Source organism: Salmo trutta, chromosome 37 (assembly GCF_901001165.1).
Source record: "Salmo trutta chromosome 37, fSalTru1.1, whole genome shotgun sequence".
Taxonomy (NCBI): Eukaryota; Metazoa; Chordata; class Actinopteri; order Salmoniformes; family Salmonidae; genus Salmo; species Salmo trutta.
The window spans coordinates 20810884-20835175 of NC_042993.1; the positions used below are offsets into that span (position 1 = coordinate 20810884).

At 43.3% G+C, this 24292-nt stretch overlaps 1 protein-coding gene across 3 annotated transcripts in view; it reads right to left on the reverse strand.

Annotated features, from left to right (window-relative positions):
* Window positions 1-24292, reverse strand: part of LOC115176682 (protein PTHB1) — a 217099-nt gene that overhangs the window by 154288 nt on the left and 38519 nt on the right. For all 3 annotated transcript variants that reach the window (XM_029736875.1, XM_029736878.1, XM_029736876.1), the window contains 3 exons: window positions 19473-19577; window positions 909-1049; window positions 36-131 (listed from right to left, as the gene is read on the reverse strand). In XM_029736875.1, the coding sequence (XP_029592735.1) occupies window positions 36-131; window positions 909-1049; window positions 19473-19577 (342 nt within the window). The remainder of the gene's footprint in view (window positions 1-35; window positions 132-908; window positions 1050-19472; window positions 19578-24292) is intronic.

Consider the following 24292-nt stretch of genomic DNA (forward strand, 5'->3'; position numbering starts at 1 on the left):
AAGCGCTAGAGGATGCTGCGCGTGTGTGTACTCACGGGAGGTCTTGGAGGCCAGTACAGTGACTCTGGGCCCTGAGAGGAAGTGGAAGGCCAGAGCGTTTCCCTCCTTGTCCTCAGACTTCTCCAGAAAGTCTACAACACAGAGAGGGTCATTTAGTGAGAACAATAGGAACTAGAGTCTATTGGTTAAGGATACAGATATGTCTGATTACGGCACATAAATGAAAACGGTCCCCTGAAACACCACAATAACCCATTATTCACACAGACTTAACGTTCACACGGACCAGTACAGTGTGGACTCTAGTGGTGGGATGTCAGGCAGAGATATGGTATGGGATCCCTACCACACACACTCTGTCTCTGAGGTTCTCAGGGGCCAGTATAGTGGGGTCTCCATCGGTGGGATGTCAGACAGAGATATGGCAGTTCATCTCTCCTCAGGACGCCAACCAAGGTGAAGAGAGCACATCACATTGTTCTTTATCTGCCCACAGAGCCGTGCGCACGCACGCGCACACACTATCTTCATGCATCTAATCTTGGACAGGGGTCCTGTGTGGTAGGAGACGCCATGCCCAGCTCCAGATAATGACTGATAGTCAGAGCTGCTTCCCAGGGCTGAGACCTGCTCACCAACAGCAGGTAGACTAGATTCCCACTAACACTATCAACAGCATCAATACATACCACTCACTCTCCATTCCAGGGCAAATACATGCCACTCATTGTCATGCAGTTGACATTATCGAAGACAAGCAGACTTAAAACTTAACCACTATCCTCACGGAACCCCACTCCCTCTCTATCCCTGGGTGTACAGGGAACCAGTGGAGAACAGGTCATGTAGATATCTATGGTACAGACCAGGTTCTGGGGTGACTCAGGTAGATCTCTCTGGTCTGTTACCTGGGAAGACCTCGCTGAGGTTGACGGGCGGTTTGTTGGTATCCACGGTGATCTTATACTTGGCGTTCTTGGAGGGGGCGGATGGGCAGCAGACCAGACGGAGGGGCAGGGAGAACTTACACTGGGCCACCCTCGGGATGCCTGAGAGGATGACAGAGGAGAGAGAGGCTGAATGTGAGGTGGTTTTGTGAAACATGCAGCTCACAGGTTGCAGTGTGTGTATGTGCGTGCGTGTGTATGTCCTTAGAAATTGGAGAGACAAATCTTTAATGAGTCAATGTGCTCTATCACGGTGCTTGTGTGGTTAAGACATGGCTGGTTAAGACACCATAACACCACCTCCTCCATGCTTTACAGTGGGAAATACACATGCAGAGATCATCCGTTCACCCACACCGCGTCTCACAAAGACATGGCGGTTGGAACCAAATATCTCCAATTTGGACTCCAGACCAAAGGACACATTTCCACCGGTCTAATGAACATTGCTCATGTTTCTTGGCCCAAGCAAGTCTCTTCTTCTTATTGGTGTCCTTTAGTAGTGGTTTCTTTGCAGCAATTGGACCATGAAGGCCTGATTCACACAGTCTCCTCTGAACAGTTGATGTTGAGATGTGTCTGTTACTTGAACTCTGAAGCATTTATTTGGGCTACAATTTCTGAGGCTGGTAACTCTAATGAACGTATCCTCTGCAGCAGAGGTAACTCTGGGTCTTCCTTTCCTGTGGCGGTCCTCATGAGAGAGAGTTTCATCATAGTGCTTGATGTTTATTGCGACTGCACTTGAAGAAACTTTCAAAGTTCTTGAAATTTTACGTATTGACTGACCTTCATGTCTGAAAGTAATGATGGACTGTCGTTTAGGGTGGCTATTTGAAGAACCTCATATAAAATATATTTTGATTTGTTTAACACTTTTTTGGTTACTACAGGATTCCATGTGTTATTTCATAGTTTTGATGTCTTCACTATTATTGTACAATGTAGAAAATAGTACAAATAAAGAAAAACCCTTGAATGAGTAGGTGTTCTAAAACTTTTGACCAGTAGTGTGTCTTTGTGTTTATATGCCATTTAACCATGGATGTTGGGAGAAAATGCCCTCTTTTTTTATTTTTCTTGTCACTCCTGTTGGCTCCCCCAAGTGGGGGTTTGTGCGCTCTGATTGGCTCAAAGTCAAGTTGTTGGCCACTGACGAGCATTGCGAAGTAGAAACGGTAGGTTTGTTTCTACCTGGTTGGCACGCAGCAGGAACCGCTTTTGATCTCGCAAGAGAAGGAACGGCCTCCCACTGTGATAAGTACCTATCGGCAGTCTATCGGAAGTGAGATTCTCGGTGTTTCATGCTTAAGAGGTGTTCGCTTCAAATATCACCCCCAAGGCAAACTACCTCTGATAGAAAATCCCCTTAAAACCACTTTCCCTTTAGACATTTCCTCTTAAAACCCACCACATTCATTAACATGATTGAGATAATTTCATGCATATTCACTATGCTGAAGACAATCGGATAGGTTCCATATGCAGAAATCCAAGATGGCAGCATGTCAAGTCATTTGTCTGTGACTAATAGATGTTAACCTACTAATAACCTACTCATTTATGGTTTATTAAATCCAAAATGTCCTTGTTGTGTAGTGCAAACTATTTTGCTTTGCTGGTGTAAAGATCGCGGGTCTCCCTCAACTCAGATTTAAAAAAAAAAAATAATCACTATTTGCACTTCTTTATTTGAAGTTTACCAAAGTAATCCTATCTCTGGCTGGCCTGAGTTCTTTCTTCAGCTTTCACTCCGCGGAGTGTCTCATCCAAGCTACCCCTCCTCGCTCTTCGCCTGGCTGTCAGAGGCAGCTCAACAATCCCCAACCTGTTTTCTCAATGGACCCCCACACCCAAAATACACACACGCACACACTCACATACAGACTCATACACACACACCTTCCCTCTCTCCCCTTACCTTTCCTTGGCCTCTATTTCTTACATCTCTCAGAGAAAATGAAAATTTTTGTGGTATTGCTTTGTGCACTGACTTTACTGAACCCTGGAGAAAACGAACATTGTCGCTGGGTGAGTACATCTGACAATGTGCTCTACCGTCCATTTGACATTTTGTCTGCTGGAACTCGCTCTTTGTCACTCCGTCCACTCGTCCAAGTGCCGATGCATTTGTGGCATGAACAATACGAACTTGTGTCACTACCAAAGTCTAATGGTTTTAAATTACTTTTGTATTGTCTGGAAACTCACTTGTAGAATTCGCTTGCAGTAGGTCTCTTAAAAAAGAGAAGCCGTGCAAGGTTATTAAACAGAGGTGCCAAGTTCTTCTTTTTTGATATTTATTTTATATCACCTTTATTTAACTAGGTAGGGACCCATTCGGTAGTCGCTACTACTCTAGGCGAGCGGTAGACACAGCATTCAGAAAACTAGCGGGCCGGGGCAAGCAGATGGGTCTTCGGCGATATCACAACGGAAAAGCCGATTACGTCAGCAGACCAGTTGTGATGGATTGGCGGGGCTCCGTGTCTGCAATAAAGGGTCCAGGCCAAATAGCAAAAGAGATATTGTAGAACAAGAATTAGCTGGTATACCTCTTTGGCTAGCCGGGAGATTGGCCTAGCTCGAGGCTAGCTCAAGGCTAACTGGTGCTTGCTTCGTGACAGAGGCGTAGCCTAGCTCGAGGCTAGCTCAAGGCTAACTGGTGCTAGCTGCGATGATCCGGTGTAATGGTCCAGAGATTGGGGCAGGAATCCGGTGATGTCGTAGAGAGAAGCAGTCTGATATGCTGTAGGTTGATATCACGCTGTGCAGACTGGCAGGTATTGACCGAGCTAAAGCTGGCTGGTGTCCAAGCTAACGGTGAAGACAGCTAGCAGTGGCTAACTGACTACTAGCTAGTTAGCTGGCTAGCTTCTGATGGGGGTTCCAGTTATAAAAGTAAAAAAATAACAGATCCGTACCACATTGGGTGAGGCGAGTTGCAGGAAAGTCTATTCAGTTCGTTAATGGAAAGTGATATTAAAATATATACAAAAAAACTAAGAAACCGACTATTTACATGTGACAAGAAAAACACACATCCGACTGCTACACCATCTTGGATTAAGATTGGTAACGTGCAACCTAACCCTGGCCCTGATATGCAATGTCTTCAAACCCCCTCAGATTTGAAATGTAGATCTGGTTTTGGTATTTTTCATTTAAAATGTACGCAGCCTGTTGTCAAAAATTGATGGGGTTAGGATTTGGGCTAAATCAACTGATGCAATTGTGTTTTCTGAAACCTGGCTCAGCAAGTCCGTTCTTGAGGATATTTGTATAAATGGTTACAATGTTTATCGCACTGATTGAGTAAAGAAAGGTGGGGGTGTGGCTATCTACCGCTCAGGAAAGAGACGCATTCTGTCTCCTAGAGATGAACGTACTTTGGTGTGAAAAGTGCAAATCAATCCCAGAACAACAGCAAAGGACCTTGTGAAGATGCTGGAGGAAACAGGTACAAAAGTATCTATATCCACAGAAAAATGAGTACTATAATCGACATAACCTGAAAGGTCGCTCAGCAAGGAAGAAGCCACTGCTCCAAAACTGACATAAAAAAGCCAGACTACGGTTTGCAACTGCACATGGGGACAAAGATAGTACTTTTTGGAGAAATGTCCTCTGGTGTGATGAAACAAAAATATAACTTTTGGGCCATAATGACCATTGTTATGTTTGGAGGAAAAAGGGGGAGGCTTGCAAGCCGAAGATCACCATCCCAACTGTGAAGCAAGGGGGTGGCAGCATCATGTTGTGGGGGTGCTTTGCTGCAGGAGGGACTGGTGCACTTCACAAAATAGATGGCATCATGAGGATGGAAAAGTATGTGGATATATTGAAGCAACATCTCAAGACATCAGTCAGGAAGTTAAAGCTTGGTCGCAAATGGGTCTTCCAAATGGACAATGACCCCAAGAATACTTCCAAAGTTGTGGCAAAATGGCTTAAGGACAACAAAGTCAAGGTATTGGAGTGGCCATCACAAAGCCCTGACCTCAATCCTATATGAAATTTGTGGGCAGAAATAAAAAAGTGTGTGCGAGCAACGAGGCCTACAAACCTGACTCAGTTACACCAGCTCTGTCAGGAGCAATTGGCCAAAATTCACCCAACTTATTGTGGGAAGCTTGTGGAAGGCTACCCGAAACGTTTGACCCAAGTTAAACAATTTAAAGGCAATGCTACCAAATACTAATTGAGTGTATGTAAACTTCTGACCTACTGGGAATGTGATGAAAGAAATTAAAGCTGAAATAAATCATTCTCTCTACTATTATTCTGACATTTGACATTCTTAAAATAAAAGTGGTGATCCTAACTGACCTAAGACAGGGAATTTTTACTAGGATTAAATATCAGGAATTGTGAAAAACTGAGATTAAATGTATTTGGCTAAAGTGTATGTAAACTTCCGACTTCAACTGTATGTAAAGACTAAATTCCTTGTAAGTGTGGCATAGTCTGAAACTATTTGTAAACAGTTGGAATTTCTTGCTTTGAATATTGAGGTTTCAAAGGGTCTCTGATAACTGTGATTGGCTGTTATAGACCCCCTCTGCTCTCAGTGATGCATTTTCTTCTCTGATGCACCTTACGTCTAAACTTCTTTACAGTGTAATGATCTTGATTGGTGATCTCAACTGGTGTTGGTTAAAGCTGGTGTCTGATGATTTAAAATGTTATGTAATTCTATGAATCTTACCCTGTTGATTAACTCACCCACTCGCTCAAATCCCAAATGTCCAGATAAATCTACCCTGATTGATTTGATAGACAAATGTTCCACATAAATCATGACAAAAAACACCAACCACAGAATATTTAAGTGACCATTGTGCTGTTGTTGCTGTTAGAAATACTAAGACAAACCCACGCTTTATTCATAAGAGAAATCTGAAGAGTTTTAATGAGCAGGCTTTCTTTCATGATTTGTTTTATTTTGACTGGAGCAAGATTGAGCTTATTCCTGATGTGGAAACTGCCTGGAAATGCTTTCATGTTTTTTTCCCAAATAGTAAACAAACATACCCCATTGCACAGGTTCAGGGTTAAAGGGCGGGATAATCTATGGTTTTCTTCTGAGCTGTCTTGTATTATTCATAAACGTAATCTAGCTTGGGCTAAAGAAAGGAAATCATGTTCTGATGCTGATTGGCTTCTTTTTAGGCAGTTACGAAACAAGAGTTATTTTCTTCTCAGGAAGGCCAAGTCTGAATATTTTCTGTCTGTTACCACCGATAACCAAAATGACCCTAGAATGTTTTGGAAGGCTATTAAGTCTATGTCTGGAAACAGTAATGTTAATGAATTATCATCATGTGTATTGAAGGACTTTGTTGCTGTATATGACAAAACTGAAATCCTGAATTGTTTCAATGAGCACTTTGCATCATCTGGTAGGCTGATTGATTCAGTGTCCTCAGTCCCTGTACAACCCTGTGTAGATGAACCAGCGAGAGCTGGTCAAACTTTTTTTTTGCCATACTCAGTGCAGGAGGTACAAAAAGCCCTGAAATCCTTAGATCAGAGAAAGCCTGCAGGTTCTGATCTTCTTGATCCCTGCTTTTTAAATTAGGCAGAGGATTTCATAGCTGAACCACTTACATATCTGTTCAATCTAACCCTGGAATGTAATGAAATTCCAAAGATCTGGAAATCAGCATTTGTCCTACCACTTTTAAAAGGGGGAGATCCAACTCTTTTAAATAATTATAGTCACATGTGAATTCCAAGATGGCGTAGCAGTCAGAAGTCTTTTGTCCTCATCTTGGCGTGTCCCGTGTATATATCTTTTTTCTTCACATATATTTTTTTATATTTTTCTTAACATCAAATGCAATCCGCCTCACCCAATGTGGTATGGATCTGCTATTTTCTTTACTTTTAAACCAGAACCCCCAACAGAAGCTAGTCAGCTAACTAGCTACTAGCTAGTAGTCAGCTAGCCACTGCTAGCGGTCATCAGCTACCTTTAGCCCGGACAACTCTAGCCAGTCTGCACAGCGCTACTCAAACCAGAGCAAATCAGACTTATTTTTCTCCATATCTCTGGATTCCTACTGCAAGCTCTGAACCTTTTCACCTGGATCATCGCAGCTAGCTAGCTGCTATCCGAGTGGCCACTCCTGGCTAACGTGTCTGTCCAATAACCAAATTTGCCTGGAGCTAGCCTTCGCTAGGCCCATCTCCCGGCTAGCCGAAGAGGTCCATCAGCCACTCCTTGGGCTACAATACCTATTTTGCCAATTGGCCTGGACCCCTTTTACTGACGACACGGAGCCGCGCCGACCCATCACGACTGGACTACCGATGTAAGTCGCCCGCGGGGGTTTTTCAATTGGCTCCTTTGTCACGACATCCCCTGAATGCTTATCTGCTAGCCGCGGCCCACTAGCTGTATAGAGCATATCGGACTGTTAGCTGAAGAGGCCCATCGGACAAATTCTTTGGCCACTATAACTATTTTGCCAATTGGCCTGGACCCTTTTACCACACGAAGCCCTGCTGATCCATGACAACTGGTCTGCCGACGTAACAGCATGAGGGGGCTACAACTAGCTCCTCCGTCACGACGTCCCCTGAATGCCCATCTGCTAGCCCCGGCCCGCTAGCTGTCTGAATCGCCATGTCTCCGGCCCCCCGAGCTACTCACTGGACCCCTACGATTACTCGACTACGCATGCTTCTCCCTAATGTCAATATGCCTTGTCCATTGCTGTTTTGGTTAGTAATTATTGCCTTATTTCACTGTAGAGCCTCTAGCCCTGCTCAATATGCCTTAGTTAACCCTTTAGTTCCACCTCCCACACATGCGGTGACCTCACCTGGTTTAAATGATATGTCTAGAGACAATATCTCTCTCATCATCACTCAATGCATAGCTTTACCTCCACTGTATTCACATCCTACCATACCTTTGTCTGTACATTATGCCTTGAATCTATTCTACCGTGCCCAGAAACCTGCTCCTTTTACTCTCTGTTCCGAACGTACTAGACGACCAGTTCTTATAGCCTTTAGTCGTACCCTTATCCTACTCCTCTTATATTCCTCTGGTGATGTAGAGGTTAATCCAGGCCCTGCAGCCCCCAGCATCACTCCCATTCCCCAGGCGCTCTCTTTTGATGACTTCTGTAACCGTAATAGCCTTGGTTTCATTCATGTTAACATTAGAAGCCTCCTCCCTAAGTTTGTTTTATTCACTGCTTTAGCACACTCTGCCAACCCTTATGTCCTAGTTGTGTCTGAATCCTGGCTTAGGAAGACCATCCAAAAACCCTGAAATTTCCATCCCTAACTATAACACTTTCCGACAAGATAGAACTGCCAAAGTGGGCAGAGTTGCAATCTACTGCAGAGAGAGCCTGCAGAGTTCTATCTTACTATCCAGGTCTGTGCCCAAACAACTTGAGCTTCTACTTATTTTTTTAAATCCACCTTTCCAGAAACAAGTCTCTCACTGTTGCTATAGACCACCTTCTGCCCCCAGCAGTGCTCTGGACACCATATGTGAATTGATTGCCCCCCATCTATCTTCAGAGCTCGTGCTGTTAAGTGACCTAAACTGGGACATGCTTAACACCCCGCCATCCTACTATCTAAGCTTGATGCCCTCAGTCTCACACAAATTATCAATGAACCTACCAGGTACAACCTTAAATCTGTAAACACGGGCACCCTCATAGACATCATCCTAACCAACCTGCCCTCCAAATACACCTCTTCTGTCTTCAACCAGGATCTCAGCAATCACTGCCTCATTGCCTGCGTCCGTAATGGATCAGTGGTCAAATGACCACCCCTCATCACTGTCAAACACTCCCTAAAACACTTCAGCAAGCAGGCCTTTCTAATCAACCTGGCCCGGGTATCCTGGAAGGATATTGACCTCATTCCGTCAGTAGAGGATGCCTGGTTATTCTTTAAAAGTGCTTTCCTCACCATCTTAAATAAGCATGCCCCATTCAAAAAATGTAGAACCAGGAACAGATATAGCCTTTGGTTCACTCCAGATCTGACTGCCCTTGAACAGCACAAAAACATCCTGTGGCGTACTGCATTAGCATCAAATAGCCCCCGCGACATGCAACTTTTCAGGGAAATTAGGAACCAATATACACAGGCAGTTAGGAAGGCAAAGGCTAGCTTTTTCAAAAAGAAATTTGCATCCTGTAGCACAAACTCCAAAAAGTTCTGGGAAACTGTAAAGTCCATGGAGAATAAGAGCACCTCCTCCCAGCTGCCCACTGCACTGAGGCTAGGAAACACTGTCACCACCGATAAATCCGCAATAATTGAGAATTTCTATAAGCATTTTTCTACGGCTGGCCATGCTTTCCACCGGGCTACCCCTACCCCGGTCAACAGCCCTGCACCCCCCACAGCAACTTGCCCAAGCCTCCCCCATTTCCCCTTCACCCAAATCCAGATAGCTGATATTCTGAAAGAGCTGCAAAACCTGGACCCCTACAAATCAGCCGGGCTAGACAATCTGGACCCTCTCTTTCTAAAATGATCCGCCGAAATTGTTGCAATCCCTATTACTAGCCTGTTCAACCTCTTTTTCGTATCGTCTGAGATCCCCAAAGATTGGAAAGCTGCCGCGGTCATCCCCCTCTTCAAAGGGGGGGACACTCTTGACCCAAACTGCTACAGACCTATATCTATCCTACCCTGCCTTTCTAAGGTCTTCGAAAGCCAAGTTAAACAGATTACCGACAATTTCGAATCCCACCGTACCTTCTCCGCTATGCAATCTGGTTTCCGAGTTGGCCATGGGTGCACCTCAGCCACGCTCAAGGTCCTAAACGATATCATAACCGCCATCGATAAGAGACAATACTGTGCAGCTGTATTCATCGACCTGGCCAAGGCTTTTGACTCTGTCAATCACCACATTCTTATCGGTAGACTCAAGAGCCTTGGTTTTTCAAATGACTGCCTCGCCTGGTTCACCAACTACTTCTCAGACAGAGTTCAGTGTGTCAAATCAGAGGTCCTGTTGTCCAGACATCTGGCAGTCTCTATGGGGGTGCCACAGGGTTCAATCCTCAGGCCGACTCTTTTTTGATGTCGCTCTTGCTGCTGGGGATTCCTTGATCCACCTCTACGCAGACAACACCATTCTGTATACATCTGGCCCTTCTTTGGACACTGTGTTAACCTCTCTGGGCTAGGTGGCACCAAATCGTCCCACCTACGTAACAGCCAGTTGAATCCTGTGGCGCGATATTCAAAACCTTTGAAATGCTATTACTTCAATTTCTCAAACATATGACTATTTTACAGCTATTTAAAGACAAGACTCTCGTTAATCTAACCACACTGTCCGATTTCAAAAAGGCTTTACAACGAAAGCAAAACATTAGATTATGTCAGCAGAGTACCCAGCCAGAAATAATCAGACACCCATTTTTCAAGCTAGCATATAATGTCACAAAAACCCAAATCACAGCTAAATGCAGCACTAACCTTTGATGATCTTCATCCGATGACACACCTAGGACATTATGTTATACAATACACGCATGTCTGTTCAATCAAGTTCATATTTATATCAAAAAACAGCTTTTTACATTAGCATGTGACGTTCAGAAAAAGCATACCCCCTTATGCACTCGATATGTCCGATTTTAAAATAGCTTTTCGGATGAAGCACATTTTGCAATATTCTAAGTACATAGCCCAGCCATCACGGGCTAGCTATTTAGACACCTGGCAAGTTTAGCCTTCACCAAAATCATATTTCCTATAAGAAAAATGGTCTTACCTTTCCTGTTCTTCGTCAGAATGCACTCCCAGGACTTCTACTTCAATAACAAATGTAGGTTTGGTCCCAAATAATCCATCGTTATGTTCCATCAGCGACGTTTTGTTCGTGCGTTCTAGACACTATCAGAATGGTAAATCACGGTCGAGCGCATGGCGCATAACGTGACAAAACAATTCTAAATATTCCATTACCGTACTTCGAAGCATGTCAACCGCTGTTTAAAATCAATTTTTATGCAATTTATCTCGTAGAAAAGCGATAATATTCCGACCGGGAATCTGCCTGTCTGTAAATAGAGGGAAAAACAGAAAGGCGGGGGCGGGCAGTGCATGCGCCTAAGCCTTTTGTCTGCTGATAGACCACTTAGCAAAAGCGCTCGTGTGTTTCAGCCAGGGCTTTGAATTACGTCATTCAGGTTTTTCCCGGGCTCTGAGAGCCCATTGGAGACGTGGGAAGTGTCACGTAACAGCAGAGATCCTGAGTTTTTGGAAGAGATGTCAAAGAAAGCAAATAAATGGTCAAACAGGCCACTTCCTGTAAAGGAATCTCTCAGGTTTTTGCCTGCCAAATGAGTTCTGTTATACTCACAGACACCATTCAAACAGTTTTAGAAATTTTAGGGTGTTTTCTATCCATATATAATAAGTATATGCATATTCTAGTTACTGGGTAGGATTAGTAACCAGATTAAATCGGGTACGTTTTTTATCCGGCCGTGTAAATACTGCCCCCTAGCCCCAACAGGTTAACCAACCTCCAGACAAGCTTCAATGCCATACAACTCTCCTTCCGTGGCCTCCAACTGCTTTTAAATGCAAGTAAAACTAAATGCATGCTCTTCAACTGATCACTGCCCGCACCTGCTCGCCTGTCCAGCATCACTACTCTGGACGGTTGACTTAGAATATGTGGACAATTACAAATACCTAGGTGTCTGGTTAGACTGTAAACTCTCTTTCCAGACTCATATTAAGCATCTCCAATCCAAAATTAAATCTAGAATCGGCTTCCTATTTTGCAACAAAACATCCTTCACTCACGCTGCCAAACATACCCTCGTAAAACTGACTATCCTACCGATCCTTGACTTCGGCGATGTAATTTACAAAATAGCCTCCAACACTCTACTCAGCAAATTGGATGCAGTCTATAACAGTGCCATCTGTTTTGTCACCAAAGCCCCATATACTACCCACCACTGCGACATGTATGCTCTCGTTGGCTGACCCTCGCTTCATATTCGTCGCCAAACCCACTGGCTCCAGGTCATCTATAAGTCTTTGCTAAGTAAAGCCCCGCCTTATCTCAGCTCACTGGTCACCATAGCAGCACCCACCCGTAGCATGCGCTCCAGCAGGTATATTTCACTGGTCACCCCCAAAGCCAATTCCTCCTTCGGCCGCCTTTCCTTCCAGTTCTCTGCTGCCAATGACTGGAACAAACTGCAAAAATCACTGAAGCTGGAGACTCATATCTCCCTCACTAGCTTTAAGCACCAGCTGTCAGAGCAGTTTACAGATCATTGTACCTGTACATAGCTATTCTGTAAATAACAGTATGGGGATGGGCTATTTATTTTGCTCCTTTGCACCCCAATATCTCTACTTGCACACATCTATTACTCCAGTGTTTAATTGCTATATTGTAATTATTTCGCCACTATGGTCTATCATTGCCTTACCGCCCTTATCCTACCTCATTTGCACACACTGTATATAGACTTTTTCTATTGTATTATTGACTGTATGTTTGTTTATTCCATGTGTAACTCTGTTGTTTGTGTCGCACTGCTTTGCTTTATCTTGGCCAGGTCGCAGTTGTAAATGAGAACTTGTTCTCAACTAGCCTACCTGGTTAAATAAAGAATAAAAAAATATACAATAAATAGGTCAATCTCAAAGCTGTCACCCCTGGTGAAAATACTTGAAACCCTTGTCAGTGAACAGCTAAAAGATTTTTTATATACCAACTCTATTTATTCAATATACCAATCGGGCTTCAGGAAGAAGCATAGCACAATTACAGCTGCCATAAAGGATATCACTGAAGCCCTTAGACAAAAAAAAGCACTATGTCTCACTTTTTATTGATCTCTCTAAGGCTTTTGATACAGTTGATCATGCTATACTGAGGCAGAGATTGTTGAGTGTAGGTCTTTCGGAGCATGCAATTGGATGATTTGCTAACTATCTGTCTGATAGAACTCAGTGCACTCAATTTGATGGGCTCATGTCTGTTAAATTGTCTGTCTGTAATGGTGTGCCCCAGGGCTCTGTTCTTGGTCCCCTCTTATTCACTATTTATATAAGTAATTTAGACTAAATTTGCAAAATGCGCAACTTCACTTTTATGCTGATTATACTGTTATTTATTGCACCTCGTCTCTCACAAAAGCTTTCCAGAACTGCTTTTTTTATACTGTTCAACATACCTTGTGTCAATTGAAGCTTCTCCTCAATACTGACATAACTAAACTAATGGTGTTCTCTAAAGCAAGAAATAGATCTCTGAAACTTTCACTTATTACTACCTGTAAGGGCAATGAGATTGAGACTGTAACCTCATAAATATCTTGGAATTTTTATTGATGATGGTTTGTCTTTTAAATTGTATATTCAACAACTTACAATTTTTTTTAATCTGAAATGTTTATTTTAGGAATAAGGCTTGTTTTTCTTTTGAAGCCAGAAGGAGGATAGTATCAGCTACATGCATGCCTTTACTAGACTATGGGGATATTTTATATATGAATGCTTCCGCTCAGTGTTTGAGATCAATTGACAGCCTTTACCATGGCACATTGAGATTTACTTTAAACTGCAAAACCCTGACGCACCACTGCACTTTGTATACCAGGGTTGGCTGGCCTTCTCTAGTCACTCGTCGGCTCAGTCACTGGTATACTTTTATTTTCAAGACATTTTGGGTTTACTACCATTTTATTTGGGCATTTTTATTGTTCAGAAACATGGTGGGTACTCTCTTCGTTCGCAGGACTTTATCCTGCTAACTGTTCCAAATGTCCGAACTGAATTTGGTAAAAGGGCTTTTATGTACTCTGCGCCATCGGCTTGGAACGCCTTACAAAATACTTTTAAACTGGAAGAACTTGTCCCGATTGGTGTTTTTAAATGACTGATGAAGGATTTTGAGACTGATTCCCTGACCTGTCAATGTTTTTAATTTGCTGTTTTAAGATTTTGTTATGCTCTTGTGAATTCTATGGTTTTTACTAGATTACTGTAATTGTGTAATGACTTGGTGCTGCCTGTCTTCGCCAGGACACTCTTGAAAAAGAGACTTCAAATGTTATTTAACCAGGAAGGGCTCATTGAAAGGTTAAATAAATACAATAAAGAAAATCTGTGAGTGAGACACACAAACATCTCAAATAAGCGAGTTGTGGATGTTTTTGGAGGATCTCTAGTTAAGGGAACTCCTAAAACAGCACTGGGGAGCATTACAGGCCGAGGTGGCCAACAATAACTCTTACAGAGTTGGCTGACGATGCTGAGCTGGCCAGAACCCTGGCTGGAATAACAGAGAAAGACAGAGAGAGAGCGAGAGACTGCTCAGGGGGAAATTCCCTTTTTTCCATCCTTTCACAAGAGAGAAAAGAGAAATAGGGAAAGGTGATAAAGAGAGCAAGAGAGAGATTAATAGAAAGACAGACGGAAAGGGAATGAAAGAGAGAAAAAGCGTTCAAGCCGAGGTATAGCGCAAGAGGGCGAAAACAGTGCAAGAGTCGCTCGCTCTCGAGGAAGAGAGCTGAGAGGGCGAGAAAGAATGAAGTGTAGAGAAGAGAAAGCGCAGGGTCTTTTCCAGTAGCGGGCCAGGCCCATCGCTAGCCAGTGTGAGTATAATCCTTCCCTGTTATGTCTGGCCAGGTAACCTAAGCCGTGTACTGTAGGGGCTTTACATCGCCCCGGCTCATGTAGCAGCAACCACTAACATAATGGAGCAAAATCACAACCTTAGGGACCCAGAATATAGACACAGGGTTCTCCTTACCTCCCTCTCTTCAGTTATCCTTCCCTCGCTTCCTCTTTTTCCCCCCCTTTTCTTTTCTCCCTCTCTCTCTTTTCTTGTCATTGTGTTTTTCTGGAGAGTATCCTGTAGACATGGCTTTTTAAAAGCATCTTCAAACTGTGAAAACTCATATTGAGGTTATTGAAGGGTGTCGAATCGAGAGGACGTTTGACCACAGACACACTGTTGGCCTTTAACCATCACTTTAATATTCTAATAGTCTAAAGGATCTTCAAATGTTTTCAATGGGCAACTAAACCCAATTGCTGCAGGATCAGCTAAAATAAATATCCTGCCATCAATGAGGGGTGTGGTTGAAAGAAGGGGGGGGTGTAGAGGGGACTGACTGAAGTTGAGGGAAAAAGCTGGAGGGAGAAAAGAAAGGAGTGAGAGGGAGGGAATGATAGTAAGAGAGAAGACGGAGACCAGAAAGAACTAGGGGAAACATTTTTCCCCTTTCAGGTCCCCAGCCGCCATTGACTAGTCGGCACTCTCTAAAGACAAACAGTGTGTGTGTTTAGGAAGAGGGGGACGCCCTGCCTGTAAATCTAAACTGGTCCCACCTCTTCACACACCGTATCCCAGACACCCCCTGTGTATTCTCAGGCTGCCACGGCAGAGTTACGACCCTCACTCGCCACTGTGATTTACCTGCATGGGCCATGTGTGTATGTATTGTCTCACCTGAGCTGTCATTGTTGCCCTCTGTTGCCAACTCATGGTCGACACACCTGACCTCACTATGGGGTCACTGGTAGATATGAGGCCTATGAGGGTTTCTGTAGTAGTTATGAGAGTGGGCTACTTTTCTCCAAAGTTGAATATGAATATCTTGTATGTAATATTATTTTCCCTAAAATCGTTGCTTTTAAGCACACACAGCAACATGTGCTGTCAACACACAGCAACATGTGCTGTCAACACACAGCAACATGTGCTGTCAATCATTCTCTCTCAATGGATAATGGAAGTAGTCTGGAACCTCAGCAGCCTGATTACACCAGCACTAGTCATACTGCATGATATCTCACTGAGTGTGTGTTAAGTCTCTCTGACCACTCTGTTTATTTGACCTCAGGGCGACTGTAAGGGATCCTGTTCATTGTGCAGCTGCAATGATGTCATCGATGCGATGAAACGTCTGAGTGCGAGTGTGTGTGTGTGTGTCACTGATCAAAGGGAGGACATCTACTGTATCACAGCACATATGAACAGACAGAGGCACGGACAGACAGAAATAAACAAACGCTACTCAGAACTAGACACCCAACTATTTAGCCGTAATATGTAGTCTGTGTATGTGTGTGGGAGCTAGTAGATACAAGTGCATAAGTGTCTGCATGTGTACGTGGCGTGCCCATGTGTACAGTACGTGTAACCAAAAGTGTTTGTGTGAAACTGTGTGTGTGTGTGTGTGTGTGTGTGTGTGTGTGTGTGTGCGCGCGTGTCTCTCTCTAGCTATATCGAGTTACAGGGGAACATAAACAGTGGGCTGTGGGCTCTTCCTGTGCTTCCCAGAGCAGAGCCCAGTCTACTTACCTGCAGGGTTGAGCTCTTTCATATGGGCCAGCAGCAGAGCAGGAGAAACACAAACACAACACAGTCACTTTAAAGGGCCCTGGCCCAGGGCACGTAAACACTGGAGCCCACTCACTCACTTTACACACACCCCCGCCCCCTCCCTTCATCCATCCATCCCTCACTACTTCGTCCCCCGCTTTAGTCTCTCCCTCCTCCGCTCTGTTCCACCTCTCTCGTCTCCCTGTTCTCTCCTCCCTCCCTCTCATCTCTCTGGAAAGTGGAGTCCTCTACTCGCGTCTTCTCCTTTATCTGCACCAAATGAAGAACTGGACAGGTGAAAGTAAACTCTGAATGATGATGCCAACAAATTTTGATGCACCCAATCCGCACATAAGTCATCTCAGTCACTGTCTGTCTCTTATTAAAATGTGTTCTCAGAAGTCAAAGGCTCTACCTTAGACACAGACAGCAGGCTTGAGACTGACAATAGACAATGAGACAGACAGAATAACAGAACAGACCTTCTAGGCTTAAGTACCAGACTGACAGAATACAGACAGTCTAAAAACAGAGACATCGACTACTGTAGCTACAGACGGCCAAGAATAACCGACAACCAGCCAAGCACATTCAGCTTAACATCAATTCAGGAGACAAAATGGTTCTAGTCTGCAAAACACATTATCAGCCAGCTGTGGACTGATTCATTCTATAATGATTCAATTGAGAAAAAAAAGTGCACATTCTTAAAAACAAAATAATAATTCTGCCAAACCTCTGTTATTGACATAATCAAAGACACACAATCAACTACACAGTAATTCGTTTGACAGTGAGTGAAGTTAATTAAATGCTGGAGGACTCAAGGTGGTGCTGAATGTGTTTCATTGACTGAGGAATGAGCTCTACACTGAATCATGTGCCACTGATTCCTCTTGCAGTCTAGCAGCACAGTCAATGAGGGCCAGATTGACTATTAAACTGCAGAATGCCCCCGGTGCTGTGCTTGTGTATTTCACGCTTTGTTAGCGCTGATGAAAGGCAGCCACCTCTCTTTCCTTCTCTCTGGGTGTAGCCACATTGGCTGCCGAGGAGAGGAGAGGAGAGAGGGGCAGAGATTTAGCACAGGTCAAATGGAGCAGAACACAGGACAAATATACAGATAGAGGGGAAATAGACAGAGATATGCTCACAAACACACACAAAACACAGAGGCTGGTGTGATTAAAAATGAATGTGAACTAATTGATTGAGACAGTGGAAGGCCCCCAACACGGCCCTACTACATTAATTTGTGGACAGTGGGAGAGCACTACTGCAAATCCCTTTGATGGGCTCTAGGAAAAGGAGAGTAGACAGTAACAGAGAATTTTTGAGTTGTAATCGTTGCCTCTGGGTGCAGCGGCAGAAGGAGAGAAAGCCCCCAGTATAGACTGCTGCATTCCTCCCATTCCAGCCAGGCATTCAGAGGAGAGGAGTGGAGGAGAGTGCTAATGAAGATTAACACTGCTCTGTCTAACACCTAGCCACCGGGCTAACACATCCATCCATCCATCCACACACACCCATCCATCCATCCACACACATACATACATACATACCCCCACACACACACACACACACACACAGAAATATAGTCCACTAAACAGTCATATATCCACAGGGGGGTGTGTGTGTGTGTGTGTGTGTGTGTGTGTGTAGCCATCCCTCCTACCCCTGCTGTCAGTACATCTCCTCTTTCTGTTACTGTGAGCCCTAACTGTGATCTAAGTAATGTCTTACCGATCAAAACATAGGGCAGCCGTCGCTGGAAGGCCCTGTGAAAAACTCCAGGCTCCTCTCTTTCCACCCCGCTATTTTTAGCATCACAATAAAATAAAAAACGCCTCGATATTTCCAAGCCATTTCACATTTAATGTGCTTTCAGGGAACCTTTCCACAAGGCTCTGCCAACACAGACAGTCCAAGGGAAACAATAGTACAAATGCCGCTTTTTTGTGAGCCGCTTTGAATCAAGTGAAATAATAAAACCCATGACATTTTAATTTAAATAAAGAGGGGTTTTGTTGGTTAGAGGGGAGAGTAATGTCTTCCAGAAACACATACTGCCTGGAACCAGATGCTTCGATGGATACAGTGCTGAGTTCAGTCCGCTGTTACCCATTCAGTGGTTTTAAAAAGGGTACAGAGCTGCTACAGCCAGATGTCAGTACTGTTACAGCCAGCTATCAGCACTGTTACTCTCAGTCCATCTCGTTAAAGACATAGGTCAGTACTGTTACAGCCAGCTATCAGCACTGTTACTCTCAGTCCATCTCGTTAAAGACATAGGTCAGTACTGTTACAGCCAGCTATCAGCGGTGTTACTCTCAGTCCATCTCGTAACAGACATATGTCAGTACTGTTACAGCCAGCTATCAGCACTGTTACTGTCAGTCCATCTCGTTACAGACATAGGTCAGTACTGTTACAGCCAGCTATCAGCGGTGTTACTCTCAGTCCATCTCGTAACAGACATATGTCAGTACTGTTACAGCCAGCTATCAGCACTGTTACTGTCAGTCCATCTCGTTACAGACATATGTCAGTACTGTTACAGCCAGCTATCAGCGGTGTTACTCTCAGTCCATCTCGTAACAGACATATGTCAGTACTGTTACAGCCAGCTATCAGCACTGTTACTGTCAGTCCATCTCGTTACAGACATATGTCAGTACTGTTACAGCCAGCTATCAGCGGTGTTACTCTCAGTCCATCTCGTAACAGACATATGTCAGTACTGTTACAGCCAGCTATCAGCACTGTTACTGTCAGTCCATCTCGTTACAGACATAGGTCAGTACTGTTACAGCCAACTATCAGTGGTGTTACTCTCAGTCCATCTCGTAACAGACATATGTCAGTACTGTTACAGCCAGCTATCAGCACTGTTACTGTCAGTCCATCTCGTTACAGACATATGTCAGTACTGTTACAGCCAGCTATCAGCGGTGTTACTCTCAGTCCATCTCGTAACAGACATAGGTCAGTACTGTTACAGCCAGATGTCAGAGGTGTTACAGACAGAAGTAAGGACTTCTATGGACTTACTGTAAGATAAGTCACAGACAGTGAAACCTAAAAGCATCAATTCATGAGAGAGATGAGGTAAGTGCTATATGTTTCCGACATGTTTAAGAGGTTGTCAGTGTGTGTACCTGTAGGAGAGCTGTAAGACACGGCCACGTCTCCCGTCAGGTCTGCTGGTGGATACTGCCCATTAAGGAAGGCAGAGAACGCCACCACAGTGGTAGACCCAACACCTGTATTCAAAAAAATGTAAATTGTTTTAGACACACAACACACTGTCAAAACACAGACATGACGACTCAGCACTTTAAAAAGTGTGGAAAGGACAGGAAACAGTATTCTCAACACTAACCAAACTAACCAGGCCTAAAAACATACACACAGTCACATACTCTGTCTCACACATGGTTACATGCTCAAACATCTCAACCAGAGGTGAAGACAGCAGGGTTAACAACATTAACCAGACAACTCTAACATACACACAGAGAAAGGGTGCCTGTGGCACAAAGCGGAGGGTGCTGACCTGAGTCCAGTTCTAATACCTTAACAGAGTCAGAGAGGGAAGGTAGATGGGGATCAAAAACAGCCTGGGAGGAAAGGACAGATTTCAGCTAATGGCTTTGGAGAGAGGTTGAGCCAAGTTACACACACAAGTTACACAGAGCCCTGTTTGAATGGGCACACGGACCATGCGTCAGGTGGTGTGGTAATGGGGCGTGACGTATGGAGCCCAGAGCAAAGTAGGGCCGGCACAGGTGACTGAGCCAGGGGTATGTGCCAGGATTCCCCACTACACACATATCAAGCACTCTACTGTGTATGTCTGTGTCCTGCTCTCTCTCCCTGTCTGTAGTGAAGGGATTTCACAGACCATCTAGCCATCTTTTCATTTTCAATCTGTCTGTCTTTCCTTGTCTAAAACCTGCCAACCATGAAGAATTTTCGGTGGTGTAAAGTACCTAAGTAAAAATACTTTAAAGTACAACGTTTACTTTTACTTCACTACATTCCTAAAGGGAATAATGTACTTTTTACTCCACACATTTTCCCTGACACCCAAAAGTACTCGTTACATTTTGAATGCTTAGCAGGACAGGAAAATGGTCTAATTCACATACTTATCAAGAGAACATCCCTGGTCATCCCTACTGCCTCTGATCTGGCAGACTCACTAAACAGAGAACATCCCTGGTCCTCCCTACTGCCTCTGATCTGGCAGACTCACTAAACAGAGAACATCCCTGGTCCTCCCTACTGCCTCTGATCTGGCAGACTCACTAAACAGAGAACATCCCTGGTCCTCCCTACTGCCTCTGATCTGGCAGACTCACTAAACAGAGAACATCCCTGGTCCTCCCTACTGCCTCTGATCTGGCAGACTCACTAAACAGAGAACATCCCTGGTCATCCCTACTGCCTCTGATCTGGCAGACTCACTAAACAGAGAACATCCCTGGTCATCCCTACTGCCTCTGATCTGGCAGACTCACTAAACACAAATGCTTTGTTTTTAAATGATGTCTATGTGTTGGAGTGTGACCCTGGCAATCTGTCAACAACAACAAAAATATTGTGCTGTCTGGTTTTCTTAATATAAGCAGTTTGAAATGATTTATACTTTTACCTTTGATACTTAAGTATATTTTAGCAATTCAAATAACTTCTGATACTTTAAGTATATTTAGAAACAAAATACTTTTAGATTTTTATTAAAGTACTATTTTACTGGGTGACTTTCACTTGATTCATTTTCTATTAAGATATATCTTTACTTTTACTCAAGTATGACAATTGGATACTTTTTACAATATTGAGAATTGTACCACGTGTGTGTGTGGCTCCTGTGTGGGTCCTGTGTGGGTCCTGTGTGGGTCCTGTGTGGCTCAGTTGGTAGAACATGGTGCTTGCAACGCCAGGGTTGTCGGTTCCATTCCCACGGGGGACCAGTACGGGGGGGGATTTTTTTAATGAAATGTATGCATTCACTACTGTAAGTCGCTCTGGATAAGAGCGTCTGCTAAATGACTAAAATGTAAATGTAAAAGTACCACTTCAGCGCGGTGGCACAACACCCACACTGCTCAAATCAAAGGCAAGTGCACCTTTTTTAGCCTAATAAATGATGTTGGCAGAAGACTGGCTCACTAGGAATGGTAGACTATAGACTGTTATGGGTACTTGGTAATTGGTTTTGCTTCAGAGCTCTCTAGAAATCTGTTTAAATGTACAATATGGGTCTCTCCTTAAGATTTTCTGATAAGGTGGTGCTGATGTAGGCCTAAGGTTGGGTAGGGGGAGGTCTGGACTGGGTCAGTCAACTTCCCTCTCAGGAAGTTGGAGCATTTTGCATTTTTGAAAAACATGTAACTGCCATTTCCTGAAACCTAGAGTCTTAAATTATATCAAACAATGTAGCCAACAGAGAAGTCTTGTGTACGGTTTCCACCCAGTCTGCCTAGCGCTTTGGTGCTGAAATTTCACTTCCTTATGTTATAAAATACATTTTACCAAGACAAATATGATTATTCATGTTCTGAAATGTTCAGGGGGGTATTTCTGTAACATATCAATAACATGATATTAAAAAGTTGGATTTCATAACCTAATGTCATGTCTCAAAATCCATATCCATCTTACTTTATATTTTTATGTCCTGCGGATTCGAGAAGAGAGACAGGAAAGTGAGCCTGTCAGGTAGCCAGTAGCCTTAATTCTTGCACAGAATCCAGCCTAGATGACGTGATAACATTTTCCAAAATGTTCACCACTTTCTTTCCATTGATTTAAATCACCCTAATTCAGGCCATCCTACAAGGGTAAAAACTCCAATAACTTCTGAACGGATTGTGATAGGGAAGTGAGGTTTGGACCATTGGTTTTCTTATAGGATTATTTACACAATTATGTTATTTTACCCATTGGTCAAAAGATGCGTTATTGATTGGACACCCTACTAAACTGAGGTGGTTTCATTGACGCTTTCAAATTTTTATAGATTCAATTTAGGGGTAACGATTATTCTAATTAATGGGTGTCTACGTGGATAGTCTAGTGAAAATGTAAACTGGCTTCTTCATTTTGTTGGGGGAGAAAATAAAACCTTTGAATAATTCAATTACTGGATGCAATGTAGTAGTCTAGCTTGCTGTTGTAGACTGTAGTAGTCTAGCTTGCTGTAGTAGACTGTAGTAGTCTAGCTTGCTGTAGTAGACTGTAGTAGTCTAGCTTACTGTAGTAGTCTAGCTTGCTGTAGTAGACTGTAGTAGTCTAGCTTGCTGTTGTAGACTGTAGTAGTCTAGCTTGCTGTAGTAGACTGTAGTAGTCTAGCTTGCTGTAGTAGACTGTAGTAGTCTAGCTTACTGTAGTAGTCTAGCTTGCTGTAGTAGACTGTAGTAGTCTAGCTTACTGTAGTAGACTGTAGTAGTCTAGCTTGCTGTAGTAGACTGTAGTAGTCTAGCTTGCTGTAGTAGACTGTAGTAGTCTAGCTTACTGTAGTAGACTGTAGTAGTCTAGCTTACTATAGTAGTCTAGCTTACTGTAGTAGTCTAGCTTACTGTAGTAGACTGTAGTAGTCTAGCTTACTGTAGTAGTCTAGCTTACTGTAGTAGACTGTAGTAGTCTAGCTTACTGTAGTAGTCTAGCTTACTGTAGTAGTCTAGCTTACTGTAGTAGACTGTAGTAGTCTAGCTTACTGTAGTAGTCTAGCTTACTGTAGTAGACTGTAGTAGTCTAGCTTACTGTAGTAGTCTAGCTTACTGTAGTAGTCTAGCTTACTGTAGTAGTCTAGCTTACTGTAGTAGACTGTAGTAGTCTAGCTTACTGTAGTAGTCTAGCTTACTGTAGTAGTCTAGCTTACTGTAGTAGTCTAGCTTACTATAGCAGTCTAGCTTACTGTAGTAGTCTAGCTTACTGTAGTAGTCTAGCTTACTGTAGTAGTCTAGCTTACTGTAGTAGTCTAGCTTACTGTAGTAGACTGTAGTAGTCTAGCTTACTATAGTAGTCTAGCTTACTGTAGTAGTCTAGCTTACTGTAGTAGACTGTAGTAGTCTAGCTTACTGTAGTAGTCTAGTTTACTGTAGTAGTCTAGCTTACTGTAGTAGTCTAGCTTACTGTAGTAGTCTAGCTTACTGTAGTAGTCTAGCTTACTGTAGTAGACTGTAGTAGTCTAGCTTACTGTAGTAGTCTAGCTTACTGTAGTAGTCTAGCTTACTGTAGTAGACTGTAGTAGTCTAGCTTACTGTAGTAGTCTAGCTTACTGTAGTAGACTGTAGTAGTCTAGCTTACTGTAGTAGTCTAGCTTACTGTAGTAGTCTAGCTTACTGTAGTAGACTGTAGTAGTCTAGCTTACTGTAGTAGTCTAGCTTACTGTAGTAGACTGTAGTAGTCTAGCTTACTGTAGTAGTCTAGCTTACTGTAGTAGACTGTAGTAGTCTAGCTTACTGTAGTAGTCTAGCTTACTGTAGTAGTCTAGCTTACTGTAGTAGTCTAGCTTACTATAGTAGTCTAGCTTACTGTAGTAGTCTAGCTTACTGTAGTAGTCTAGCTTACTGTAGTAGTCTAGCTTACTGTAGTAGTCTAGTTTACTGTAGTAGTCTAGCTTACTGTAGTAGTCTAGCTTACTGTAGTAGACTGTAGTAGTCTAGCTTACTGTAGTAGACTGTAGTAGTCTAGCTTACTGTAGTAGTCTAGCTTACTGTAGTAGTCTAGCTTACTGTAGTAGACTGTAGTAGTCTAGCTTACTGTAGTAGACTGTAGTAGTCTAGCTTACTGTAGTAGACTGTAGTAGTCTAGCTTACTGTAGTAGTCTAGCTTACTGTAGTAGTCTAGCTTACTGTAGTAGTCTAGCTTACTGTAGGCTATTTGGAATATGAAACAACTGAACTAGGCCTATATGAGCTAATTCCAGATCTCCATCCCTGACCTCATCCTTCCAGTTCGGTCTGAC